A 26,610-nucleotide genomic window follows, 5' to 3' on the forward strand; every position below is an offset into this window, starting at 1 on the left:
GCTTGCTAACTGTAGGCGGGGCTAGGTGACTATGGGCGGGGCTTGTGCTTACGGGGAGGGCTGGTGACCAGGGGGCGGGGGCTTGGTGACAAGAGGGCGGGGTTTGGTGATTATGGGGCGTGGCTTGGTACATGGAGGCGGAGCTTGTGATTAGGGGGCGGTGCTTGTGTCCAAGGTGCGGGCTTTGAGATGGGTGTCAAAACTCAATCAACTCATCATGGGACCATCATGGCACCTCATCATCATGGCACCTCATCATCATGGCACCTCATCATCATGGCACCTCATCATCATGGCACCTCATCATCATGGCACCTCATCATCATGGGACCTCCTTTGCCAGTACCAAAATATGAGAAGAGGTTTTCCCCTTTTGGCGACCTCTGGTCGAACACCGTTTTGAGACGAGGCTCAAAAGAAAGCTGTCTCTGGTGTGAACCAATCAGTTTCAAAGACAATGCATCATATTATCAGAGTATTTTTTTTGTTTGCATTCTGACCACAAGTATTGTGGTTAATGCAGACATGATTCCTTGTGAAAGGTTTCAGTTTGGTGTTTTAACATCTCAACCAACTCGTGAGCAAAGAATAGACGACGTTTCAGGCAATGTTCCTTCTTCATAGCGCATAGAGAGGATACTAATAGGTGGATACTGCAGTTTACACCCTGGGGCCTGATAAGAATTACATTTTAAACAACATTCCTGAGTTTATTTCGTGACACATTGTTAATGTTTTCAGGATTTGTCTGTTGTTCAGTTATCTTCTCATAGTGTCACTATTCATAGGCATATTTAAAAAAATAAAACGGTTCATAGAGGAGACATTTTTTTCAACAATTTTTTTTTATCAGGCCCCATGATGCAAAGCACAGTTTCATCGAGCAGTGGATAGATCGTGCCTAATTATAACGACGAATGCGCAAATGACGCACACTGCAATAAGAGCACACTTCGTTGTTGTATTGCTAACGTACAACGTGCATCGCAGTGTCAAGCAGTGGGAACCACCAGCAGCAGCAGCAGCAGCTGCTGGTGCCGTGAAAACAAAACGAGAACAGGTCCCTGCAGGGTGGGCTGGTAGGAACATTGGAATTTTGCGCAATTTTATTTTTACACCCCAACAGCACGAGATTTCACTTCGTTAAAGTATTGAAAGGGGACGGACGGACGGACACATTAATCTATTGTAGGCTGGTACACTCAGTTTACAACTTCGTTCCTACCAGTAAAAGATCCCCCCCGCCACCATTACTCCAAGCACGATGGCTTTCAAACACCTTCAACTGCATTGTCTTAACGCACTCAATGCACCGCAGCCCGGAGGCTTACAAATGAAAATGACAATCGTGTCCCCCTCTTTGACAGATTGCAACGCTTTGCGACCGGTAGCCGATGTGGGCGCCAGGCTGCAGATTTTTATACGAAAACCCGAAAACCGATTCTCAAAGCTAAAATCATTGTATTTAAAACGTATAGGTGGTTAAAAGCTTTCGTGACTGCATGAATTCATATTCTTTGGGTCTTTCGGTAAAGTCACGTAGAACAAAAACATTTCACAAAAAACTACGACGTTTCGATTGCAACACAAGCAATCGTCATGCCTTTTTTCATCCTGATGACGATTGCTTGTGTTGCGATGGAAACGTCGTGATTTTTTGTATTTTTTTGTTCTACGTGACTTTACCGAAAGACCCAAAGAATACGTACATATAGGTTTCTTCTAGATTGTTATATAGCGGTATTGATCACACTTATTCTTGAATTTATGATGCTTTCATGTATATTATTGCTGACTATCCTCGTTTCTTGCGTGTGTTCAGGAGCCAGATGCCAATGTCTTGGACACTTCACGTGGCCTCAAAGTGCACGTGGCCTGGCACAGGCGGGGTGGTGACGTCACCGTAATTTCGTGACGAAGGGCGGCCGTGGTGGTATTGAATGCCAATGTCGAGCTTGGCGAGCCACGACGAGGCGGCTACAGGAGAGTTATCCGACAGCGTGACGAAATGTCTCGGAGCGCCCATCTCTCTTAGCCTAGGGGAACCCCCCATGGCAGCTTGCCCTGTGCGGCACAAGGCGACTTCAGCACCGGCCTGCAAGAGGGCATTAAGTCTGCCGGTAGGGGGCGACAATCCCTGTGTGGGATCCCAATTGAGTAAAGAACAAGAGATGGCGGTGACTTGGTGGATGCTTTTATCCAGCAGGGACTGATGATGATGATGATGACTATCACGATCATCATGATCATGATAGTCATCATCAACATGATCATGATCATGATGATGGTCATCAAGATTATGATGGTCATCAAGATGACCATCATAATCATGACGATCATAATGATGATGGTCATCATCATTAGCACAGTGTGGATGAGACGAAACAGTAAGTCTGGTAGACCGGGTCCTCAACATGCAAGCGTGTAAGAAATAAGAATCACGGTCGAAGTGATAGAACAGTGAAAAATTGTTTAAAAATCGCCAGCCTGCAGCCTAAATGGTGAGCGCTGGGCAGTGTGAGGCTGAGTCCAACTGCATAGAAGTTTAATCAGTAACACACCACCACAGGCACACCTTGACGCAACACTCACCGTAACGGCAGACAACGATAACATGAAAACACCCAGCGCGACATTTACATCATCTGACTCCACTGAAGGAGGAATAAAATGCACTTCTGAAGAACAGGACGACACGGCAGAGGGTTCATAGGTCAAGGTATACGTTGGTGCAGCCGGAGATGAAGGGACGAGTGGCGCCAGTGGTGTAAGTGTGCAGGCGGTGCAACTGCACATCGGGGCTCACGAGCCACAGCAGCCCAGGAGCCGCACTATGGAGCGGTGGGAAATTGGACAGGGAACCCCCCCCACCCCCCCCATTGTGGTCCTTGCACCCAGGGGCCATGCCAACCGCGTGGCAAGACTGCTCAACGTCGTCCAAGCGCATTCAGTGCTCGATGCTTTACCGTGAAAGCCATCTCCACCACCGTGTAACATGCCCCGTGTCTCATCATCATCATCATCACCACGTCCTCCTCCTTTAGTGCAAGCGTTACAAATGTACAAGAACCACACGTCAGCGCCGCTCCTTCTTATGAGGGCGTGATCGGAAAGTCGGTGGCGTAACGTGATGAAAGTGTCAATCGTGTTTATCTCGTGCTGTCTGTCGAAGGACCATTCCGAGCTGCCTTGCGATAGGCCCCAATTTTACATCGTAGTGCACTGAAATAGTAATAATGCAGCAACAAAACGTCCGCCACATATTCACTTCTCATAAGCCTATCAATGTTCCCATAAATCTGGTAAATATTCATGGTACAAAGTCCCGCCGTCATTAGTTTCGCTGCTCGGACCACTCACTCACAGCACACGTCACTTCGCTGTCACGAGAGAGAGAAAAATCACGTTTGCAGAAAGTGATTCTTCATCCAAGGCAGTGGTTCTTCTTCTTCGTCTTAACCTGGGGTGCACCCTGCACCCCCTGGAGGTGCGAGATGCCCTTTCTGGAGGATGCGACACAAGGCCGGATTTTTTTTCTAGAGTAAATCATCGAAAACACAATTCAAGCACGGGCACGTAAGTTCAACTGACTTTGTCTCATCAAGCCCTCTATGTATTTATTAACATGATACAATGTTTGTTTTTAACGAATGAGAACCAAAGGGCTGCATGCCTGCAGTAAAGGTTACACACCACTGGTTTAAGGGAACTTATGCAAGGCAGATCTTGCGAGTCTGGATTGTATCCAGATGTATCCGGAATTCGTACGATTCCTGCTGTTTCAGCAACACAAGTCGATGTCACACACACACATAACTGCATACCAAATGATAGTCAATATACCACTATCAAACTCCATAATCACTCACCTCTCAACTGCCAGTTCCCCAACTTCTTTCGCACCGTACGTAGCCCAACCGTGCTCACCGTGCTCATCTCCTATCGCATTGGCGATAACAACTCTTCCCCGGGCTCTAGCCTGGTTAAATAACATCAATAACTTAAATAACCACATTCTCTGGATTATAAGAAATGCCGGAAATTAAGACTCACAACAAACTTTGGTGTCGTTTTGAAAAGAAGTAGAAAAGAACCCCCCCCCCCCCCCACAATCAATCTCGTAAAAACACGGACATTGCGAGAGAGTGGGAAACAGGGGTGTCACACATCAAGTGGTGAGGTGTGGAGCGGATGCTGCCAAAAGCAGGTAAAGCTTGCGTCTTGGAAAATACGGCGGTGGTGGAAGGGGCTGTGTGGTGGCAATAACGCTGTTGACTGTAATTGATCAAGTATATTCGAATCTGGTCACTCGTGTGAAAGGTGGAAGCGGCTGTCGTGGCTGTCGAGGCCACGCAGTGGACTATCAAGACGCACCCCCAGCGTTGGTTTTAAAAAGAAATGAAAAATAGTACCGCGTCATCCGGAGAATGCGGAAATTGATGCCTTTGCATAGTTTATGCACTTCAACATTTAAACTACAGTATTAACAAATTGCTATGTATCAAATAGTAAGCTGATACTGTTATGATGTTGCCAATTATCAGCGTCTTTTTATGATAATTCTCACACGCGATGTAACCAACACGGGGGAGTTGAAAACCATGCTGAGGATAGCGGTGACGTCGAATGTTGCTGCAGAAATGTAGCGCGGTGACTTATGGCTTTGCCCAACTTCTTAAGTAGTTGAAATTCCGTAGAAAACCAAAACAACAACAACACCATCTAAGTAATATTTTATCAATGTGTTGGCTTACGTTGTCATTGAGCCGAGTGTGGTGGTGTATGCCAGCAATCCATCATTTTGGAGGCCGGGGTTGGTAGGCCACACTACTTTGTGAATCTCTCAATCCTGCTGAGCTGCAACGTGGCCAGAAGATGGCAATACACCACGTGTGTCCAATTGAACAAGATTTAGTAAAATTTGGAAACAATATAATGCAGCACAGAGGGTCGGCCAAAACACAATTAACGCATGGTCTGGCTGATTACGTTATTTCAAAGCTTGCTAAATTATAGGTAAGGATGATAGAGTGCAGATCACAGACATATATACACATCCAAGCAGAGAGAGCCAGCACAGAGACACACAGAGAGAGAGACACACATGGGACACAGTGAAACAATGCTTCTGTGTCGAAGCCTTAAATAGAGGGGGAGGCAGGGGGGGTGGAGACAGAGATAAAGGAATACAAATTAGCATGGACGGGGCTGAGCAGGTAGAAGAGCCACCGCACATGCCGCTGCAGCGTGGTGAGGGGGGAGAAGGGGGCACAGAAATCAGATTAGCATGCCCACAGGGACTGTGCAGAGAGACAAGACACATACACGTAGACACAAAGGCAGAAACACAGGTAGAGACAACATAGAGACACAAACTTAAGTTAAGTGTAACATTTGAGAGAGAGACACGGCACATACACGGAGACACAAACAGAGACAACGCAAAGACACATACTTCATACCTCCCCGTAGAGGCGGTTCAACTTGAATTTGTGCTTTCGTGACTGCAGGAATTACTCTTTGTTTTTTTCGGTAAAGTCACGTAGAAATAAGAAATCATAATAAATTTTATTTTATTTCTTATTTCAAGTTGAACCACCTCTACGGGGAGGTATAAAGTATGTGTCTTTGCGTTGTCTGTGTATCCGTGTATGTGTCGTGTCTCTCTCTCAAATGTCACACTTAACGTAAGTTTGTGTCTCTATGTTGTCTCTACCTGTGTTTCTGCCTTTGTGTCTACGTGTATGTGTCTTGTCTCTCTCCACAGTCCCTGTGGGCATGCTAATCTGATTTCCGTGCCCCCTTCTCCCCCCTCACCACGCTACAGCGGCATGTGCGGTGGCTCTTCTACCTGCTCAGCCCAGTCCATGCTAAATTGTATTCCTTTATCTCTGTCTCCACCCCCCCTGCCTCCCCCTCTTCGACACAGAAGCATTGTTTCACTGTGTCCCATGTGTGTGTCTCTCTCTGTGTGTCTCTGTGCTGGCTCTCTCTACTTGGATGTCTATATATGTGTCTGTGATCTGTACTCTATCACTCTTCACCTATAATTTAGCAATCTTTGAAATAACGTAATCAGCCAGACCATGCGTTAATTGTGTTTTGACCGACCCTCTGTGCTGCATTATATTGTTTCCAAATTTTACTAAATCTTGTTCAATTTGATGTGCTTCTCCATCTCTCTGTGTTTCCCCTCTCTCTTAAATTTAGCTCTTCTATACCTGATGATGATTGCTTGCGTTGCAATCAAAACATCGTATGCTATTATGTAATTTTATTTTATTATTATTTCTTATTTCTACATGACTTTACCGAAAAAAACAAAGAGTAATTCCTGCAGTCACGAAAGCACCAAATCAAGTTACACCACGTGTGTTTAACCCAATAACTATATTAGGATTTGAACCCAGGCTGAAATTTAATGCACACTTTTTGTATCGATAACAGATTGATTTTTTTCTTTGGATTGGGCTACATCAATGATCTACAACATTTCTGTCGTAAGACCCTCCACCACCCAACACAAGTTTTTATTTATGTATATTTTGTATTAACTCCTTGAACTGCTTGGGGGCGCTCAGCTTTCGCTTGGTTTTGCTTTAACCTAGCGACGCCACCGGTCTCTTCCTCAGGACATTTCTCAATTCCCCGTGTACCCCGCCCCCTCTGCCCCCAGGTGTTTCCTCTCGCCATAATCGCTCAGCTGAACGATTGCTCGAGTGCGTCCGACTGTCCGCCGGACGCCCCGAACGAACCCTGCAGCTCGCCCTGGTCCCCCAGGACGACGTCCGTGGCGGCGGTTTCCACGGCAGCGGCGGCGGCGTCGTCGGCATCGTTGGCGACGGGAGGACCCCCGGCCCAGTCGGCGAAGGGGCTGGCGGGCGGGCGCACGGGGCTGAGGTGCTTGCGCAGGAAGGTCCCCCAGAAGTCGCCCTTCTCGGCCTTCTCCGAGTGATCGTCCGCGATCCTGGGGGGTTCGGGGCGAGGGAGGTCACACGGACCGTCGTTGTCTCTGGGTCATGAAGAAGCACGTTGCTTTCTTACTGTCTTTTAAAACTCCTTTCTGTTTTTAAAGCTCGGCCTGAGGCTCGTCGACACACTTCCATTTTACGTTCGACTAATTCAGCAAATGGCTTTTATTTTTCTTGCTATTTTACCATTTCTACGTTATTTAGTTTAAGTTTAATGGGTTATTGTCGTGCTGATGCTCTATTTTGTCTTGTACCACGCTTTGAGGTCGCTGATGAGAGGCGAGTCATCGACTCCGGGAATACATTTGGGGTGCGTCTGACTTTCCAAAGTGGTAATCTCTTATCCGTACAACTTGCATTCCATTTCGATTTAAAGCTTTCGTGACTGCAAGAGCCTTAGAGTCGCGGCTCTAAGGCTCTTTGTTCCTCTCACACAGCTTAAAAGCCGTGATCTGAACGTGGCTCTCTCACTCCAGCGCTGTCCTACCAGACAGTCTCGCTCCCTTCACCTGATGAAGGCCGCTTGTGTTGTGGCCGAAACGTCGTGAGAATATTATTGTGTTATTTTATTTTATCAATTTATTATTTTATTCTCATTCTACGTGACTTTACCGAAAGAACCAAAGAAGTTGCATTCCATTTTTTAAATTCGCCTTCTCCCAGTCATGAACAATCCACTACTGGATGATTAAAATCATCAAGTGTGACGGTGATTACGACTGCTGATCACAAAGTAACGTTACGAAACACCGCAGTGCACTGACGATGGCCATGAGTAATCATTGTCTACGTGTGTACAGAAGAAGAAATATAATTATAATAAATCCACTAATTGAACCTTATTGCGGGACCCCGGGGTCCCGAATAGGCGGAAGTCAAAATCGTAATTAATTTTGTATTTGTGGCGACTCCGTCCCATCGCGCACATGAAAGCGGTGACCCGCCTGGCGCGGATCACTCTGTTGTCATGTCATGTCCAAGCGCAGCGGCGGGGACGAATGCGCAGAAGAAACCAAACTTTGAAACTTTGATTAGCGCATCGTGTCGAGCTCGTCGAGATGAATATATTGCCGTCGTTCGCCTTCAACAGACATTAAATGACGTCGCAGCACATTTCATGCGAGGGCCGGGGGCTTCTGGGACCCCGGAGTCCCGCCATAAGGTTCAGTTATTGGCTGGCCAAATAATTATGGGGAGTGGAGACACCCCTCGTTTAATAACGAAGAGCGTTTTACTAAATTTTTGACTGCTTTTGCCGATTCGTAAGAAAATGAATAAATGAAATCCACAGACTAAGGCTGGAATAAAACGTTATAGACTGTCATCGCCTCGACTACAATCAACCACTGACCAAAGTAACACCAAAGCCGGGTGAGTGTCAGGTTGCGTGGATACACCTGCAGAGCACAGCTCCAGAGGAGAACACAAGAGGATGAGAGAGATCATTCCCAAGTGCAGCAGTGCGAGGGAAGCAGCAGGTAAAGAAATGGTGTGACCTGCAGTGTCGTGACTGGGTAAGTTGGTGAGTGTGTTGTTGTGACCTGCAGTGTCGTGACTGGGTGAGTGTTGTTGTGACCTGCAGCGTGGTGAGTTGGAGAGTGTACTTGTGACCTGCAGTGTCGTGACTGGGTGAGTTGGTGAGTGTGTTGTTGTGACCTGCAGTGTCGTGACTGGGTGAGTTGGTGAGTGTGTTGTTGTGACCTGCAGTGTCGTGACTGGGTGAGTTGATGAGTGTATTGTTGTGACCTGCAGTGTCGTGACTGGGTGAGTGTGTTGTTGTGACCTGCAGTGTCGTGACTGGGTGAGTTGGTGAGTGTGTTGTTGTGACCTGCAGTGTCGTGACTGGGTGAGTTGGTGAGTGTGTTGTTGTGACCTGCAGTGTCGTGACTGGGTGAGTTGGTGAGTGTGTTGTTGTGACCTGCAGTGTCGTGACTGGGTGAGTGGGTGAGTGTGTTGTTGTGACCCGCAGTGTCGTGACTGGGTGAGTTGGTGAGTGTGTTGTTGTGACCTGCAGTGTCGTGACTGGGTGAGTGGGTGAGTGTGTTGTTGTGACCCGCAGTGTCGTGACTGGGTGAGTTGGTGAGTGTGTTGTTGTGACCTGCAGTGTTGTGACTGGGTAAGTTGGTGAGTGTGTTGTTGTGACCTGCAGTGTCGTGAGTGGGTGAGTTGGTGAGTGTGTTGTTGTGACCTGCAGTGTCGTGACTGGGTGAGTGGGTGGGTGTGTTGATGTGACCTGCAATGTCGTGACTGGGTGAGTTGGTGAGTGTGTTGTTGTGACCTGCAGTGTGGTGACTGGGTGAGTTGGTGAGTGTGTTGTTGTGACCTGCAGTGTTGTGACTGGGTGAGTGTGTTGTTGTGACCTGCAGTGTTGTGACTGGGTGAGTTGGTGAGTGTGTTGTTGTGACCTGCAGTGTCGTGACTGGGTGAGGTGGTGAGTGTGTTGTTGTGACCTGCAGTGTCGTGACTGGGTGAGTTGGTGAGTGTGTTGTTGTGACCTGCAGTGTCGTGACTGGGTGAGTGGGTGGGTGTGTTGTTGTGACCTGCAGTGTCGTGACTGGGTGAGTGTGTTGTTGTGACCTGCAGTGTCGTGACTGGGTGAGGTGGTGAGTGTGTTGTTGTGACCCGCAGTGTCGTGACTGGGTGAGTGGGTGAGTGTGTTGTTGTGACCCGCAGTGTCGTGATTGGGTGAGTTGGTGAGTGTGTTGTTGTGGCCTGCAGTGTCGTGACTGGGTGAGTGTGTTGTTGTGACCTGCAGTGTGGTGACTGGGTAAGTTGGTGAGTGTGTTGTTGTGACCTGCAGTGTCGTGACTGGGTGAGTGGGTGAGTGTGTTGTTGTGACCTGCAGTGTCGTGACTGGGTGAGTGGGTGAGTGTGTTGTTGTGACCTGCAGTGTCGTGACTGGGTGAGTGGGTGAGTGTGTTGTTGTGACCCGCAGTGTCGTGACTGGGTGAGTTGGTGAGTGTGTTGTTGTGACCTGCAGTGTCGTGACTGGGTAAGTTGGTGAGTGTGTTGTTGTGACCTGCAGTGTCGTGAGTGGGTGAGTTGGTGAGTGTGTTGTTGTGACCTGCAGTGTCGTGACTGGGTGAGTGGGTGGGTGTGTTGATGTGACCTGCAATGTCGTGACTGGGTGAGTTGGTGAGTGTGTTGTTGTGACCTGCAGTGTGGTGACTGGGTGAGTTGGTGAGTGTGTTGTTGTGACCTGCAGTGTTGTGACTGGGTGAGTGTGTTGTTGTGACCTGCAGTGTCGTGAGTGGGTGAGTTGGTGAGTGTGTTGTTGTGACCTGCAGTGTCGTGACTGGGTGAGTTGGTGAGTGTGTTGTTGTGACCTGCAGTGTCGTGACTGGGTGAGTGGGTGGGTGTGTTGTTGTGACCTGCAGTGTCGTGACTGGGTGAGTGTGTTGTTGTGACCTGCAGTGTCGTGACTGGGTGAGGTGGTGAGTGTGTTGTTGTGACTTGCAGTGTGGTGACTGGGTGAGTTGGTGAGTGTGTTGTTGTGACCCGCAGTGTCGTGACTGGGTGAGTGGGTGAGTGTGTTGTTGTGACCCGCAGTGTCGTGATTGGGTGAGTTGGTGAGTGTGTTGTTGTGGCCTGCAGTGTCGTGACTGGGTGAGTGTGTTGTTGTGACCTGCAGTGTGGTGACTGGGTAAGTTGGTGAGTGTGTTGTTGTGACCTGCAGTGTCGTGACTGGGTGAGTGGGTGAGTGTGTTGTTGTGACCTGCAGTGTCGTGACTGGGTGAGTGGGTGAGTGTGTTGTTGTGACCTGCAGTGTCGTGACTGGGTGAGTTGGTGAGTGTGTTGTTGTGACCTGCAGTGTGGTGACTGGGTGAGTGGGTGGGTGTGTTGTTGTGACCTGCAGTGTCGTGACTGGGTGAGTTGGTGAGTGTGTTGTTGTGACCTGCAGTGTCGTGACTGGGTGAGTTGGTGAGTGTGTTGTTGTGACCTGCAGTGCCGTGACTGGGTGAGTTGGTGAGTGTGTTGTTGTGACCTGCAGTGTCGTGACTGGGTGAGTGTTGTTGTGACCTGCAGTGTGGTGAGTTGGTGAGTGTACTTGTGACCTGCAGTGTCGTGACTGGGTGAGTTGGTGAGTGTGTTGTTGTGACCTGCAGTGTGGTGAGTGGGTGAGTGTGTAGTTGTGACCTGCAGTGTGGTGAGTGAGTGGGTGAGTGTGTTGTTGTGACCTGCAGTGTGGTGAGTGTGTTGTTGTGACCTGCAGTGTGGTGAGTGGGTGAGTTGGTGAGTGTGTTGTTGTGACCTGCAGTGTGGTGAGTGGGTGAGTGTGTTGTTGTGATCTGCAGTGTGGTGAGTGGGTGAGTTGGTGAGTGTGTTGTTGTTACCTGCAGTGTCGTGACTGGGTGAGTGGGTGAGTGTGTTGTTGTGACCTGCAGTGTCGTGACTGGGTGAGTTGGTGAGTGTGTTGTTGTGACCTGCAGTGTGGTGAGTGGGTGAGTTGGTGAGTGTGTTGTTGTGACCTGCAGTGTCGTGACTGGGTGAGTGGGTGAGTGTGTTGTTGTGACCTGCAGTGTCGTGACTGGGTGAGTTGGTGAGTGTGTTGTTGTGACCTGCAGTGTGGTGAGTGGGTGAGTGTGTTGTTGTGATCTGCAGTGTGGTGAGTGTGTTGTTGTGACCTGCAGTGTGGTGAGTGGGTGAGTGTAGTTGTGACCTGCATTGTCGTGACTGGGTGAGTTGGTGTGTTGTTGTGACCTGCAGTGTGGTGAGTGGGTGTGTTGTTGTGACCTGCAGTGTGGTGAGTGGGTGGGTGAGTGTGTTGTTGTGACCTGCAGTGTGGTGAGTGGGTGAGTGTGTTGTTGTGACCTGCAGTGTGGTGAGTGGGTGAGTGTGTAGTTGTGACCTGCAGTGTGGTGAGTGCGTGTGTAGTTGTGACCTGCAGTGTGGTGAGTGGGTGAGTGAGTGGATGACCTGAAGTTATGTTGTTTGAACACAGCGCGGATGGGACAAAAAATCAAACGAAACTATTTTAATTTTACCAGGTAAGACTCTCTGAGCTACAAAGCTCTTTTTCAGAAGTGACCGCACCACAAATTAAAGCTCAGCGAAGTGGCTTATCCCGTGGACAGTTATAGCAGCCAAATAGTGTAAACGCGTGATTCTAAATGTGAAGGGAAAACCCGGAGGACCCGGAGAAAAATCCACGTGACCACTGGGAGAGAGACACGCAACCTCCAAATATACAGCAGCAGCAGCAGGCGTCAGGGTCGGGATCGCATCCACGACCTCCTGCACACCTGGCGAGGCAGTTAACATCTCCTAGCCACCGCGGCGCTGCGGGAGACCATCAACATGGGCGCAGGGAGGCAGGGTCGTAGCGACAGAAGCGTGACAAGACAAGGAGGCGCCATGGCCATCGGTGAGTGAGAGCGAGCGGCAGGAACGCACGCCGTGGCTTGTGGGCCCTCGTTGTCCGTGAGTCGCTCGTGGTCGCCCAGGCGGTGGGAAAACAGCGTCGCCTTCAGGGCCTTGAGCCCGGACGCTGGTGGCTGCTGAGAACACGGGAAACGAAGAACAGAGGCGCAGGACGTGGGGGAGCTGGGGGGGGGGGTGTGCAGACGCGAGCACACGGTGGAGCCGGGGGGGGGGCGCACGTCACAAGTGAGAATGCACCACGAGGGTGAGCGGAGTTCGAGTGGTGGCTGAGTGACAGGGTGAAAGCAGTACGAATACACTGAGACGGAGTCAGTCGAGGACTTGACCACAGTACACACGGTTGAACAGGTACAATGGTGTACTGGATGTAATGGTGAACTAGGTACAATGGTGTACTGGATGTAATGGTGAACTAGGTACAATGGTGTACTGGATGTAATGGTGATCTAAGTACAATGGTGTACTGGATTGAGTGGTGATCTAAGTACAATGGTGTACTGGATGTAATGGTGAACTAAGTACAATGGTGTACTGGATGTAATGGTGAACTAAGTACAATGGTGTACTGGATGTAATGGTGATCTAAGTACAATGGTGTACTGGATGTAATGGTGAACTAGGTACAATGGTGTACTGGATGTAATGGAGATCTAAGTACAATGGTGTACTGGATGTAATGGTGAACTAATGACAATGGTGTACTGGATGTAATAGTGATCTAAGTATAATGGTGTACTGGATGTAATGGTGATCTAAGTACAATGGTGTACTGTATGTAATGGTGATCTAAGTACAATGGTGTACTGGATGTAATAGTGATCTAAGTATAATGGTGTACTGGATGTAATGGTGATCTAAGTACAATGGTGTACTGCATGTAATGGTGATCTAAGTACAATGGTGTACTGGATGTAATGGTGATCTAAGTACAATGGTGTACTGGATGTAACGGAGATCTAAGTACAATAGTGTACTGGATGTAATGGTGATCTAAGTACAATGGTGTACTGCATGTAATGGTGACCTAAGTACAATGGTGTACTGGATGCAATGGTGATCTAAGTACAATGGTGTACTGGATGTAATGGTAAACTAAGTATAATGGTGTGCTGGATGTAATGGTGAACTAAGTACAATGGTGAACTCATTACAATGGTGAACTAGGTACAATGGTGTACTGGGTATAACATATTACAGCTTTGTACAGAGTTAAGTTTGAGACGTGATACAATGTAAATATAGTATATAATCGTGTTAACGCAGTACAATAAGACAGCACTGGGGTGAACACAGCACAATAGGAGAGAGACACGCTCCGTGATAATTTTTTGTTTATGATTATGGTACAAAACCGTTCACACCGCGCCATCCCAGAGAGACTTCCATCTCGTCTCAAACATTTTAGAGGGCACCTCTAGTGGCAGCTACCCCTGTGCAGGGGGGACACGATTGCTGATCCCGAGTGAGTTCGTATGATCCCGAGTGAGTTGGTGTGATCCCGAGTGAGTTGGTGTGAGCCCAAGTGAGTTGGTGTGATCCCGAGTGAGTTGGTGTGATCCCGAGTGAGTTGGTGTGATCTCGAGTGAGTTGGTATGATCCCGAGGAGTGAGTTGGTGTGATCCCGAGTGAGTTGGTGTGAGCCCAAGTGAGTTGGTGTGATCCCAAGTGAGTTGATATGATCCCGAGTGAGTTGGTATGATCCCGAGTGAGTTGGTATAATCCCGAGTGAGTTGGTGTGATCTCGACTGAGTTGGTGTGATCTCGAGTGAGTTGGTGTGAGACCAAGTGAGTTGGTGTGATCTCGACTGAGTTGGTGTGATCCCGAGTGAGTTGGTGTGAGCCCAAGTGAGTTGGTGTGATCCCGAGTGAGTTGGTATGATCCCGAGTGAGTTGGTGTGCGCCCAAGTGAGTTGGTGTGATCCCGAGTGAGTTGATGTGCGCCCAAGTGAGTTGGTGTGAGCCCAAGTGAGTTGGTGTGAGCCCAAGTGAGTTGGTGTAATCCCAAGTGAGTTGGTATGATCCCGAGTGAGTTGGTATGATCCCGAGTGAGTTGGTATGATCCCGAGGAGTGAGTTTGTGTGATCCCGAGTGAGTTAGTATGATCCCGAGTGAGTTGGTATGATCCCGAGTGAGTTGGTGTGATCCCAAGTGAGTTGGTGTGATCCCAAGTGAGTTGGTATGATCCCGAGTGAGTTGGTATGATCCCGAGTGAGTTGGTGTGATCCCGAGTGAGTTGGTGTGAGCCCAAGTGAGTTGGTATGATCCCGAGTGAGTTGGTGTGATCCCGAGCGAGTTGGTGTGAGCCCAAGTGAGTTGGTGTGATCTCGACCGAGTTGGTGTGATCCCGAGTGAGTTGGTGTGAGCCAAAGAGAGTTGGTGTGATCCCGAGTGAGTTGATATGCTCCCGAGTGAGTTGGTGTGAGCCCAAGTGAGTTGGTGTGATCTCGACTGAGTTGGTCATTTTTAGATTTTCACAAAAACGTGGACCACGACACTGACGCACAACGGCCCACTCATTTTCGAATGACGTCAGATGATATTCAGCGTAGACTGCGAGGCAGACGGCACTCTCATTCTTATGGTCAACACTCATCGCAGTATTAACCAGGGCAGCCTTGCAGACTCGAACCACCACCGCCGCCGCAACTCACGTCTCTGTGCTCGCCCGCCCTGCCCGCAGACTCCGCGAGCGCCCCCTCGCTGGGCTGCCCCCCCTCGACCTCCGTGCCGCCGTGGTCACCGCAGAGCCCTGCGCCGCCGGCGTTCAGCTGCGGCCCCCAGCCCGGGAAGGGGCTGGGGGCCTGGGAGGAGCGCGCGACGCTGCTCTGCCGCTTGAGCAGCGCGCCCCAGAAGTCGGGCTTCTCGCTGGGTCTCTCCTCCTCCTCTTCTTCCTTCACTGGCGGCCGCTCCTGTTCCCTCTCGTCGGTGCTGTTCGCACCCCCAAGCGCAGACGCAACGAGCGCACGCGACGGTCACACACTGCGGTGTCCGTGGTGTCCGTCCGCGCACGATCAAGCCGTGCGACTGTGCAGGAACGGTCGCGGTGGGGAGAGAGCATCGATCGCCCTCTCGCTCGTTCGTTCACACCTCGTGTGGCGAAAGGCGCCCGATTGAAAACGCGCAGTGGCCGCGCATTCCGCGTCGCCGTTCCGCGTCGCGTGGAACGCTCTGGCGGACAAACGCACGAGCAACAAGCTCAGCCACTTTGGGCGAGACCTGAAGACTTTTTGTTTTATTTTACCAGGTAAGGCCCACTGAGCTATAGAGCTCTTTTTCGGAAGCGACCTGGCCACAAATGACAGCTCAACGAAGTGGCTTATCACGTGAAAATGTATTGCAGCCAAATATTCCAAACGCGTGTTGATTCTAAATGTGGATGGAAAACCAGGGAACCCGGAGAATAATCCACGGGGAGAACATGCAAACTCCACGGCGAGACAAGAAGACTGCTGCTGCTGCACATGAGAGATGCTGTACGCACGATGTTTGGTTTCTTAAATGATTACTTACATTACATAACACATCATCACGTGTGATGCTGCTATGGTCACATGCAACGACTACATGATTACTAAGCTACCACATTTCGGGAGGCTCAACCAAGACGCATGCTGAGCCGGCATTTCCCGTCGCCATCACCAACGCCCACTTTTACATAGCCACGCCCACCCAGCCACTCGCACCGGCCACACGGAGTGGCCTCCCATTGGGCTCTTACTGGATTCGGGCCCCGCCCACGACCCAGGTAGCCCCTCCCACTGTTCATGTAGCCCCTCCCACTACTAAGGTAGCCCCACCCACTGTCCAGGTAGGCCTTCCCATGACCTCGGTAGCCCCTCCCTCTACTCAGGTAGCCCCTCCCATTGTACAGGTCGCCCCACCCACTATGGAATGAGCATTTGAACTCGGAACCTCCCGATTGTGAGCTGCTCACTCGACCATTGCATGTTGAACTTCTTTCACACCGCACGTAGCCAGCTGTGCTAATCGGACCATTTAGCCACCTATCCGGTTCCTATAACACATACTTATTTTATACATAGCACAATAGTTAAGCAGACAATGTGTATCCTTTGTATATCTGTCACTTCACTTAAACAATTAAAGTTATTTTTACACAGCCCATTGGCCCCACAGCCTTTTGGGAATAACTTCAACAGAATGTGTTCAGTCTGCATGTAAAAAGTGATCCAGAATTTGCTAAGTGTCTCATCAGGAGAGTCAGCTTCGCTCAAATCAAAGCTGGTGAACTCTCAGATATTACAGTCTGTTCTCCTAGAACGTGTATTTTCATAACGAGATTTGTATATAACGCGATGAATGTATTATGGGACGCGTGTTTTTATAACGCAGATGCGAATTGGACATATTTAATGCGATTGAGTGAACAAAGTAGGAATAAGCAGTTGTACGGCTGCCTGGGCGTAGCATCATCACACGAGGCACTGGGATGCTGCTGGATGCTTCCAGATGCTACCCATGCGCCTCGGTCTTTGCCCAGCCTTCGCACGCGTCTCACGCGTTATCGCGGACGGTGCTTTACCCCCATGAAACAGTAACGCGATTATTCCGTAACTATATATACGTCTATATTTTAGGCATGGTGGTCACCCCGTTCAAAACGTCCCAGGCTCGAGCCTGCTTAGCTTCCGAGATCTGAGTTGCCATAGCATTGCGTGGAGTGGTGGAGGGGGTGGGGGCACAGACGACCGCCTGACCGCGTGGGTTCTGGCTCCTCGTTCTCCGTCAGCCGTTCGTGGTCTCCGTATTTGGGCGAGAAGAGCGAGGTGACGTCCTTCCATCCACGCACGCTCACCCCGTGCACCTGCGCCGGCACAATCGCGGTGGGAAGAGCACCGCTCCATTCAGTGGTAAAGGCTCCCGTAGACTTCAATGTTAAAGACACCCATAAACTTCAGCGTTAAAGGCTCCCATAGACTTCAATGTTAAAGATACCCATAGACTTCAATGTTAAAGGCTCCCGTAGACTTCAATGTTAAAGACACCCATAGACTTCAGCGTTAAAGGCTCCCATAGACTTCGATGTTAAAGGCTCCCATAGACTTTAATGTTAAAGGCTCCGACAGACTTCGCTGTTAAAGGCACCCATAGACTTCAATGTTAAATCGTCCCATACAGTGAGGGAAAAAGTATTTGATCCCCTGCTGATTTTGTACGTTTGCCCATTGACAAAGAATGATCAGACTATAATTTTAATGGTAGGTTTATTTGAACAGTGAGAGACAGGACAACAACAAAATCCAGAAAAACACATGTCAAAAATATTATAAATTGACTTGCATTTTAATGAGGGAAATAAGTATTTGACCCCCTCTCAATCAGAAAGATTTCTGGCTCCCAGGTGTCTTTTATACAGGTAACGAGCTGAGATTAGGAGCACACTCTTAAAGGGAGTGCTCCTAATCTCAGCTTGTTACCTGTATAAAAGACACCTGTCCACAGAATCAATCAATCATATTCCAAACTCTCCACCATGGCCAAGACCAAAGAGCTCTCCAAGGATGTCAGGGACAAGAGTGTAGACCTACACAAGGCTGTAATGGGCTACAAGACCATTGCCAAGCAGCTTGGTGAGAAGGTGACAACAGTTGTTGCGATTATTCGCAAATGGAAGAAACACAGAAAAACTGTCAATCTCCCTCGGCCTGGGGCTCCATGCAAGATCTCACCTCGTGGAGTTGCAATAATCATGAGAACGGTGAGGAATCAGCCCAGAACTACACGAGAGGATCGTGTCAATGATCTCAAGGCAGCTGGGACCATAGTCACCAAGAAAACAATTGGTAACACACTACGCCGTGAAGGACTGAAATCCTGCAGCGCCCGGAAGGTCTCCCTGCTCAAGAAAGCACATGTACATGCCCGTCTGAAGTTTGCCAATGAACATCTGAATGATTCAGAGGACAACTGGGTGAAAGTGTTGTGGTCAGATGAGACCAAAATGGAGCTCTTTGGCATCAACTCAACTCGCCGTGTTTGTAGTAAGAGGAATGCTGCCTATGACTCCAAGAACACCATCCCCACCGTCAAACACGGAGGTGGAAACATTATGCTTTGGGGGTGTTTTTCTGCTAAGGGGACAGGGCAACTTCACCGCATCAAAGGGACGATGGACGGGGCCATGTACCGAAAAATCTTGGGTGAGAACTTCCTTCGCTCAGCCAGGGTATTGAAAATGGGTCGTGGATGGGTATTCCAGCATGACAATGACCCAAAACACACGGCCAAGGCAACAAAGGAGTGGCTCAAGAAGAAGCACATTAAGGCCCTGGAGTGGCCTAGCCAGTCTCCAGACCTTAATCCCATAGAAAATCTGTGGAGGGAGCTGAACGTTCGAGTTGCCAAACGTCAGCCTCGAAACCGTAATGACTTGGAGAAGATCTGCAAAGAGGAGTGGGACAAAACCCCTCCTGAGATGTGTGCAAACCTGGTGACCAACTACAAGAAACGTCTGACCTCTATGATTGCTAACAATGGTTTTGCCACCAAGTACTAAGTCATGTTTTGCAGAGGGGTCAAATACTTTTTTCCCTCATTAAAATGCAAATAAATGTATAACATTTTAGACATGCGTTTTCTGGATTTTTGCTGTTATTCTGTCTCTCACTGTTCAAATAAACCTACCATTAAAATTACAGACTGATAATTTATTTTCCCTCAGTGTATACGCCAATGTTCAATCCCCTGATTCATTCATGCGCACAGAGATCGTCACAGAAAAAAAAAGGACACTCAACGTCCTGGTTTGGCCACTGGTCCCCCCGGTGTCCAAGGTGTAAAAAGTGTTGACCTAATTTTCAACTCACGGCACGTGCAAAGGGACGGAGCTCCCTGGCCAGTGGGTGGTGCCAGAAAACGAGTGGGTGTGGCTATGAGAAAGTGGGCAGGGTGGGCGGACGGAGGGCGGGGCTACCGGCTCACGACGTGTCCCGGTTGAGCGTCCCAGAAATAGTTCATAGTTCATAGTTCATTTATTTGGTATAGCCCTGTGAGCCATTCGGCTCTAGAATCGGGTGCAACCGCAACAAACAAAAAACATGAACAAGAAAACATCTTAAAGTGATTATGTGACTGTGCAAACAGAAAATACAGGAAAAAAAATATCAAAATAAATGCGGCAGCTTTACAAAAAAGGCCGTCACAAAGTGCACTCACGTGATTGGTTTTGGCAGCGGTGGAAATGCTGTATTGCTGTGGCTGGATACAGACTTGTGAATAGGAGATCAAGACTCTTCACCTCCCCGCAAACTGGTACTTATGTTTTTGACCCCAAGAACGATGGCCTCAGTTGACCCTGAACAGGTATGTGAACTTGTGACCCTTCGATGCAGAGGTGAGCGCTCAAATCATAGCGCCGCGAGCAACATAAATCGTCACGCGGCAACACAAAACACAAACACGTGAAATTGCGATTGTGATGAGATGCAATGGGGAGGAGGTTGGTTCGCTTTACCTTCGAGGCGAGCTGAGTGACCGAGGTGGACACGTCCTCCAGGAGCTTCCCGTCGTTGACCTGTGTGGGGGGCAGTCGAGACACGGACGGCACAACTGTTGGTGTGCAGGGTGCGACGTCCTGCATCGTGAGGTGGAGGAGAGAGGAGGGAGGTGAAGGGAGGAGGAGGGAGCAGGAGGAAGAGGAGGAGGAGGAGGAGGAGGGAGGAGGAGGGGAAGGGAGGAGGAGGGAGGTGAAGGGAGGAGGAGGGAGGAAGAGGAGGAGGGGAAGGCGGCGGTAGACAATTAAGTTTTTCGTCAATGAGCCTCTGTCAGTCCCATGTTTCCAATTCACAATTTTGGTCGAATGAGCGTTGTTTATCGAACGTTAAGTAGTTGGGAAAATCTACTTTTTACGGATAAACACATTTCTGCGGAGGGGGCTGGTAGGAAATTTTGAAGTAATTATGTACGGATATTTAAGCCAAACTTGTTAGGGTCGTGCGCAGAAGAAAGCAAAATGAAAAGTGAGCAGAAAAATAAAACGACGCCAGAAAGTGCAGTGTAAAAGAGGTCGCACCAGAAAGTGCAATGTATAATCCCCTGCCTCCTGTGAATTAATCCCGGTTGGGCTTCCAGTCCATATAAGGGCACCACGGGGTGACCAGCCCCTCCCCACCCAGCCCCACCCCTCCGACGTGGACAGACATCCACAGACATACACAATTAATCCCCTGCCTCCTGTGAATTAATCCCGGTTGGGCTTCCAGTCCACTACGTTTCCTACCAGTAAAATGTACGTGGATGTGCAGCCCCGTGTCAATCCATGGTGGTTATTTTGACCATACTTCACGCTGGTGAGTGTGGGTTGGTAAAAGCAGGGAGTTAAAACGTGGGGTGCATATGAGTAGATTACAACAATGGAATGTTCTTCTGCCCGTAATGTAGCACACTCCGGATTATAACGCCTGTTATTCATGGTGGTCACACATCCAATGACTTTCCAGGCGTATCCATCAAACTAAGGAGGCCGAATTCTGCCGTAGATCTCAGGACGAGAATTGCAAAAAAAACGTCTGGGAAAGACCGGGCCAACGGAAAATCATGGAGGCCCTTTCCACCAGTAAGTGGCGTGAGCAAGAAATCGCAGGGCTGCACCTTTTACAAATTCACGCCACCGTCAACGACACCGTCGCGAGAGTGGCGGTGGCGGTGCCGGTGGTGGCTATGTCGGTGGTGACGGTGGTGGAGTGGTGGCGGCGACGGTGGTGACGGTGGTGGCATGGTGGCAGTGGTGGTGGCGGTGGCGGTAGTGGCGGTGGTGACGGTGGTGGCGGTGGTGACGGTGGTGGCGGTGGTGACGGTGGTGACAGTGGTGGCGGTGGTGGTGGCGGTGGCGGTAGTAGCGTGGTGGCGGTGGCGGTGACAGTGGTGGTGGCGGTGGTGGTGACGGTGGTGGTGGCGGTGACGGTGGTGGTGGTGGCGTGGTGACGGTGGTGACGGTGGTGGTGGTGGCGTGGTGACGGTGGTGACGGTAGTGACGATGCGATCTCGTTTTGCGTCACTCGTCGCGAGCGGATGAGTTGCGGTGACACGGCTGACATTGGAACAATGCTCGCCGTGTCCGGTGACGCTCAATAATTTAGAGCCTCGGTCCGGTGCGCCGTGCGATTCAATCCCCGCCGCGCTTAATTGGCCCAGGGTACGGTTACAGCCGAGGCGCCCGGCCCCAACCCACCCCACCTGCGCCCCCCCCTACCCCACCTCTTGGGGGGACGTTCCCGCAGATTTGCGTCGTCCGCTGGCCGGCAACGCAGCCAGCGGTTGTTGCGCTTTGCGACAATTTGTCGGCGTCGCCGGCGTTCGGGAACGAAAGTAAATGGTGATGTAACATTAACTATTTAATGTGATGCGCACGCGAGGCCAGGGATAACAACAATAAATAAATAGGGTTATCGAAGAGTGGCGGCTGCCGGCGAACATTCTGTGCCCCAGCCGGCGATTGGCATCTTGGCGACAGCCCTCGTTTCTGGCCCAAGCGAGTGGAAAAGGTTTTTCTCTCTCAAAGTCCAGTTCCACATGACTACCCATGCCTCTACTTTCGCCGTCTGCGTGCCAATATTTTCCATTCGGAGTTAAATTGGTTTCTTGGTGCGTTCCACGCAACCGGATTTTGACAGCGCGAATTTTTTTTTGGAAGATTACAATTCGGCTCAAAAATAAAACACTCCATTATTAGTGATGTCGTTTATTTATTTAGGATGACGGCTTGGCGAGGGCTTTATCCAGCAGTGGATTGATCATGGCTGATGATGATGACGATGACATCGGTGGCGAGTGATATTTTAACCACCCAGCCCGCAACTGGCTCGCTGATGAAGCGCACAGTGCAGTACGTCATCTCCCAACGCCAACACGTTATGGGGAGGCATTCATCCAGCAGTGGATTGAAAACGAGATGTAAATTATTACCATTCATTATTACATTCAAATTGCACAATAACTCCAGCTTTTACAAATTTGCGATTCCAAAACGGAAACATTCAATGAAAACTTGGTCAAACAATTGTAAAGCTGACCACTTCATTCCAAATGAGTGAGCAGCGCCTCTCCACGTTCCGTACACACGGAAATCTGCCCGCTACGGCTTCATTCGGGATTTTAACATCCATTCATCCCTTGTTAAGCAGCGCTTTATTTTACTCGTTTGGCCAAGGAGGCATCGAAGGAGCGTGGCTTTCAATTTCTGTGCAAAAGCCTTCGTCTGTAACCGTGAACAATCATCTCTACGATACAGAGCACAACAATTCGGAACGACGTTGGAATCTTGGTTGTCGTATGTGGGGTGGAGCACGCGGGTCCCAGCACGCTGCGCCGGAAAGAACTTAGAGTGAAGCAGCAGCTGCAGCAGCTGCAGCAGACAGGGACGACTGATGGTCAACCACTCACCGATTCACTCCCAGTCACTCGCTCACTCACCGGCGGTAAGTCGTCTCTTCGTCCCTCTTCTTTACGCTCCTGCCCTGGTTACTCTGCCCCCCGAACTCCGCACATTGATAGCTTCACCCTTATCATGGGATACCTTTTTGCCATTATCAAAGTATGATCAATAATAATAGGTGTTACCCTTTCTGAAGAAGGCTATCTGTTTCTGGTGTAGGCCAATCAGTTTCAAAGACAATGCATTATTATAATTATTATGAGAGCCATGTTTGTTTGCATGTTCACCACAAGGACTTGTATGTGGTTAATGCAGACTTGACTCCCTGCAAAAGGTTTCTATTTTGTGTTTGAGCATCTTCACACCACCTGTTTTATTGCCGGAAAGGGTAAAACCTATTCCTATGCTCAAACCTTTGTGAGGATTCGGTCCACCAGATAAGACTGCTTAGTCTCATCAGTACTGTGTTAAAACCGTCACCGATCAGCACGATTGGCTACGTACGGTGGCGGAAGAAGATCAACATATATCAGCACACTGCAGGTCACAACAATACTCACCCACTCGCTCACTCACTGACCCACTCACGCACTAACAGACTCACCCAACCACCCGCTCACCCAACCACACGCTCACTCACCCTCCCACTCAGCACACTGCAGGTCACAACAATACTCACCCACTCGCTCACTCACTGACCCACTCACGCACTGACAGACTCACCCAACCACCCGCTCACCCAACCACACGCTCACTCACCCTCCCACTCAGCACACTGCAGGTCACAACAATACTCACCCACTCGCTCACTCACTGACCCACTCACGCACTGACAGACTCACCCAACCACCCGCTCACCCAACCACACGCTCACTCACCCTCCCACTCAGCACACTGCAGGTCACAACAATACTCACCCACTCGCTCACTCACTGACCCACTCACGCACTGACAGACTCACCCAACCACCCGCTCACCCAACCACACGCTCACTCACCCTCCCACTCAGCACACTGCAGCTCACCTCACCGCTTTTTCTGCTCCACTTTGCAATTCCCTCCTCTCGTCGCCATCGTTTCATTGTCCCCAAGTTCTTGTAATAACCCCGCTCCATGAGAGAAACGTATCAACTCTTATCTCCTACACTTCTAGCAGTGCTGTTTGTTGCTGAAGAAGATGATGAAGACAAACAACACGACACTAAACTATTTTCTATTTGTTATTTTACCAGGTAAGGCCCACTGATCTATGTCGCTCTTTTGCAGAAGCGACCTGGCTATCACAAATTAAAACTCAATGAAGCAGCTTGTCACGGGGAAATCTATCGCAGCCAAAGACTCTAAACGCGTGGTGATGTTGATTCTAAATGCGGAGGGAACTACCGGAGGACCCGGATTAAAAATCCACGCGACCACGGGGAGAGAGAGAGACACGCACACTCCAAATACACAGCAGGTGTCAGGGTCGCGATCGAGTCCACGGCCTCCTGTAGACCTGGCGAGGTAGTTAACATCTCCTAGCCACAGTGGCGCCCACTGATTCCCTGTAAAACAAACAGCGGCGCGTGCGAGCGAGCGACGCGCGCACGCGAGCGATGGAAATGTACGCGACGTGATTATTATTATTATTTGCCCGGCTCACCCCGCACACCGTGTGACCGTAACAGACGCTCCTTATGTAGTGAACCCGTGAATGGTTAACTCGCATGGCGCTCGGCCACTGGCACGGCGCCCGATTAACACGACACGCGACCTCCAAAGTCCAGGCTATCTGAGCAACGACGAGGATCGTGATGATGACGACGATGGTGGAGAGTTGGTGGACAATGAACGTTGTGAGTGCCCTGTTAGGGGGGGGGGGACGCACGTGGCCAGAATGGTAATCGTATCCGGGCGGCCAGCAACGATCAGCGCTGTCATAGTAGTACGAAACAATTCCTAACGCGCGCATATTTTGAGAATCGGACGCGATGTTCGATCGAAAACTCAGAGGTGCGGAGCCAGAGTTCAAAGTCCCTCGTATGTTGGCCTCAACCAGGTGAGAGGCTTGACAGGCGAGGGCCTGAACAGGCGAGAACCTGATTAGTTGAGGGCCTGGAGAAGTGAAGGCATGAACAGATGAGAGCCTGGACAGGTGAAAGACCGAACAGGAGAGAGCTTGAACAGGTGAAGGCATGAATAGGTAAATGCCTGAACAGGTGAGAGCCTGGACAGGTGAAAGACCGAACAGGAGAGAGATTAAACAGGTGAAGGCTTGAACAGATGAATGCCTGAACAGGTGAGAGCCTGGACAGGTCAGAGCTTGAACAGGTGAGCTTGATCAGGTGACCTGAACAGGTGTGAGCCGTGAGGTGATGCTTCAAGGTGCGCTTTCAGCGTCACTTGGTAATGAGACGAAGAATCCGTTCGGAAATCTCCTTGAGCAAGGTGTTAGAGAACGGTCGACGGAAGTGGACACCGCAGAGCTACCTCTGAGAGAGATCCCTCCGTGCGATACTCCGGTCCACACCACGGAGGTCAGAGCAATGCCACCTGCCTTGGCACGCAACGTAATATTTCTCGCGTGACAAAGGTATACAGTTTTTTTTTCATATTCACAGCTGGAATTTGGCCAAATTAAGTGGAAAGGCGACCACACACCGTTGGTGTAAAAACACTCCTGCGTTGATGCGAAATTGAAGCCAAGCAAAAACATCTGGAGCAACAGTTTAGGTCTGCAAGAAGCTCAAAGGGGGCGTAGATTCACGAAGGCATATATGACTTGCACAAAATATCACCTTGAATTCGGGTTCACATCTCCTTTGCGACTTGGTGTTATCCATAGCCAGGAATCGAACTCGGGTAGGCAGGGTTTACAGCGCGCTGCACAAACCACGGCGCCACCGCTCACTCACCCATTACCCAGCACCCCCGATATCCCCGCACCCACAATTATCACGGTTGGCTATGTACGGTACGAAAGAAGTTCAACATACATGCATGCAACCCGACAAATACATACGACGCCTAATTAATGTGACAACGGAGACTGATCACCGTGTATCCAGAGATAAAAATGTAAGTACTTTAAACTTGATGCAAGCAGCCGTAATAACCACAACAACAGCAAGGTCACCACCGTGGTGGTCCCGATGGGACTGGCCGAGAGAGTCAGGAACACGCACCTTCTCGGAAGGAGGAGGTTCGTTCTCTTCCATGCTGTCCTCATTCTCGGACAGAACCCTGGCGATCTTGCTTTTGTACGAGTTCCAGAATCCCTGGGTCATCGTATCGTCTGTCCCCCTCTGACAGGTGCTAATTGCGGACGGAATTGCCAATTGCAGGGTGCGCTCGCTGGCTCGGGCAGAAACCAGGGGACGCGGGCAAGCCCCCTCTTGGGGCTTTGCGAAGTGTCGAATCCTGGCAGAGAGTTAGTTGGCTCGTGTGGAGGGAGTCTCGCGCACTCCTCGCTCTTATTATTCTTCTTCTCTCTACGCGAACAATTTCATAATTCCGCTGCTTGCGTCACATCTCTCTGGGGCTCGCCAGCGGGCCCGCTATTCTTTTCCTTCCTTTAATTTTTCACTTTGCTTTCCTGTAATTCAGCTCGCGGCCAGACCCCCTGCGCATTAATAATGACCACGCAGCCCTCAACAGTCTCGCTGGCTGCCGTGCTATGTTACCATTCACCGGTGGTGGCGGTGGTGGTTGAGGGGGGGGAAGAAACCATTCACGTTAAGAGCCCCCCCCCCCCCGCCTGCCGCCGCCACCGGAGATACACACTCACACACAGGCATGAGCCGGCCGCTTCAAAATAAAAGTCAGCGAGGCATCGTTTTACTGTTGCCACCGCCGCGAATGACTCACTCGGTAGCTACCGCCGCTG

The 26,610-nt window shown here is 50.0% G+C and overlaps 1 protein-coding gene across 4 annotated transcripts; it reads right to left on the reverse strand.

Annotated features, from left to right (window-relative positions):
* Positions 1 to 2,528: 2,528 nt before the first annotated feature.
* LOC116945155 (uncharacterized) lies at positions 2,529 to 26,610 on the reverse strand. Of its 4 annotated transcripts, none has more exons than XM_076068917.1 (6): positions 25,910 to 26,610; positions 19,828 to 19,947; positions 17,072 to 17,178; positions 15,005 to 15,281; positions 12,366 to 12,466; positions 2,529 to 6,967 (listed from the first exon to the last, which is right to left on the reverse strand). In XM_076068917.1, the coding sequence occupies exons 1-6, from the start codon at positions 26,009 to 26,011 to the stop codon at positions 6,700 to 6,702; spliced, it is 975 nt and encodes a 324-aa protein (XP_075925032.1). In that variant the 5' UTR covers positions 26,012 to 26,610; the 3' UTR covers positions 2,529 to 6,699. The 4 variants fall into 4 exon arrangements, with proteins under 4 accessions (XP_075925032.1, XP_075925031.1, XP_032815240.1 ...); XM_076068916.1 differs by having other exon boundaries at positions 12,366 to 12,469; XM_032959349.2 differs by having other exon boundaries at positions 12,366 to 12,469; positions 19,828 to 19,887; positions 25,910 to 26,607.

Source organism: Petromyzon marinus, chromosome 23, assembly GCF_048934315.1.
Source record: "Petromyzon marinus isolate PM22_M1 ecotype Great Lakes invasive population chromosome 23, UKy_Petmar_22M1.pri1.0, whole genome shotgun sequence".
Classification (NCBI taxonomy): domain Eukaryota; kingdom Metazoa; phylum Chordata; class Hyperoartia; order Petromyzontiformes; family Petromyzontidae; genus Petromyzon; species Petromyzon marinus.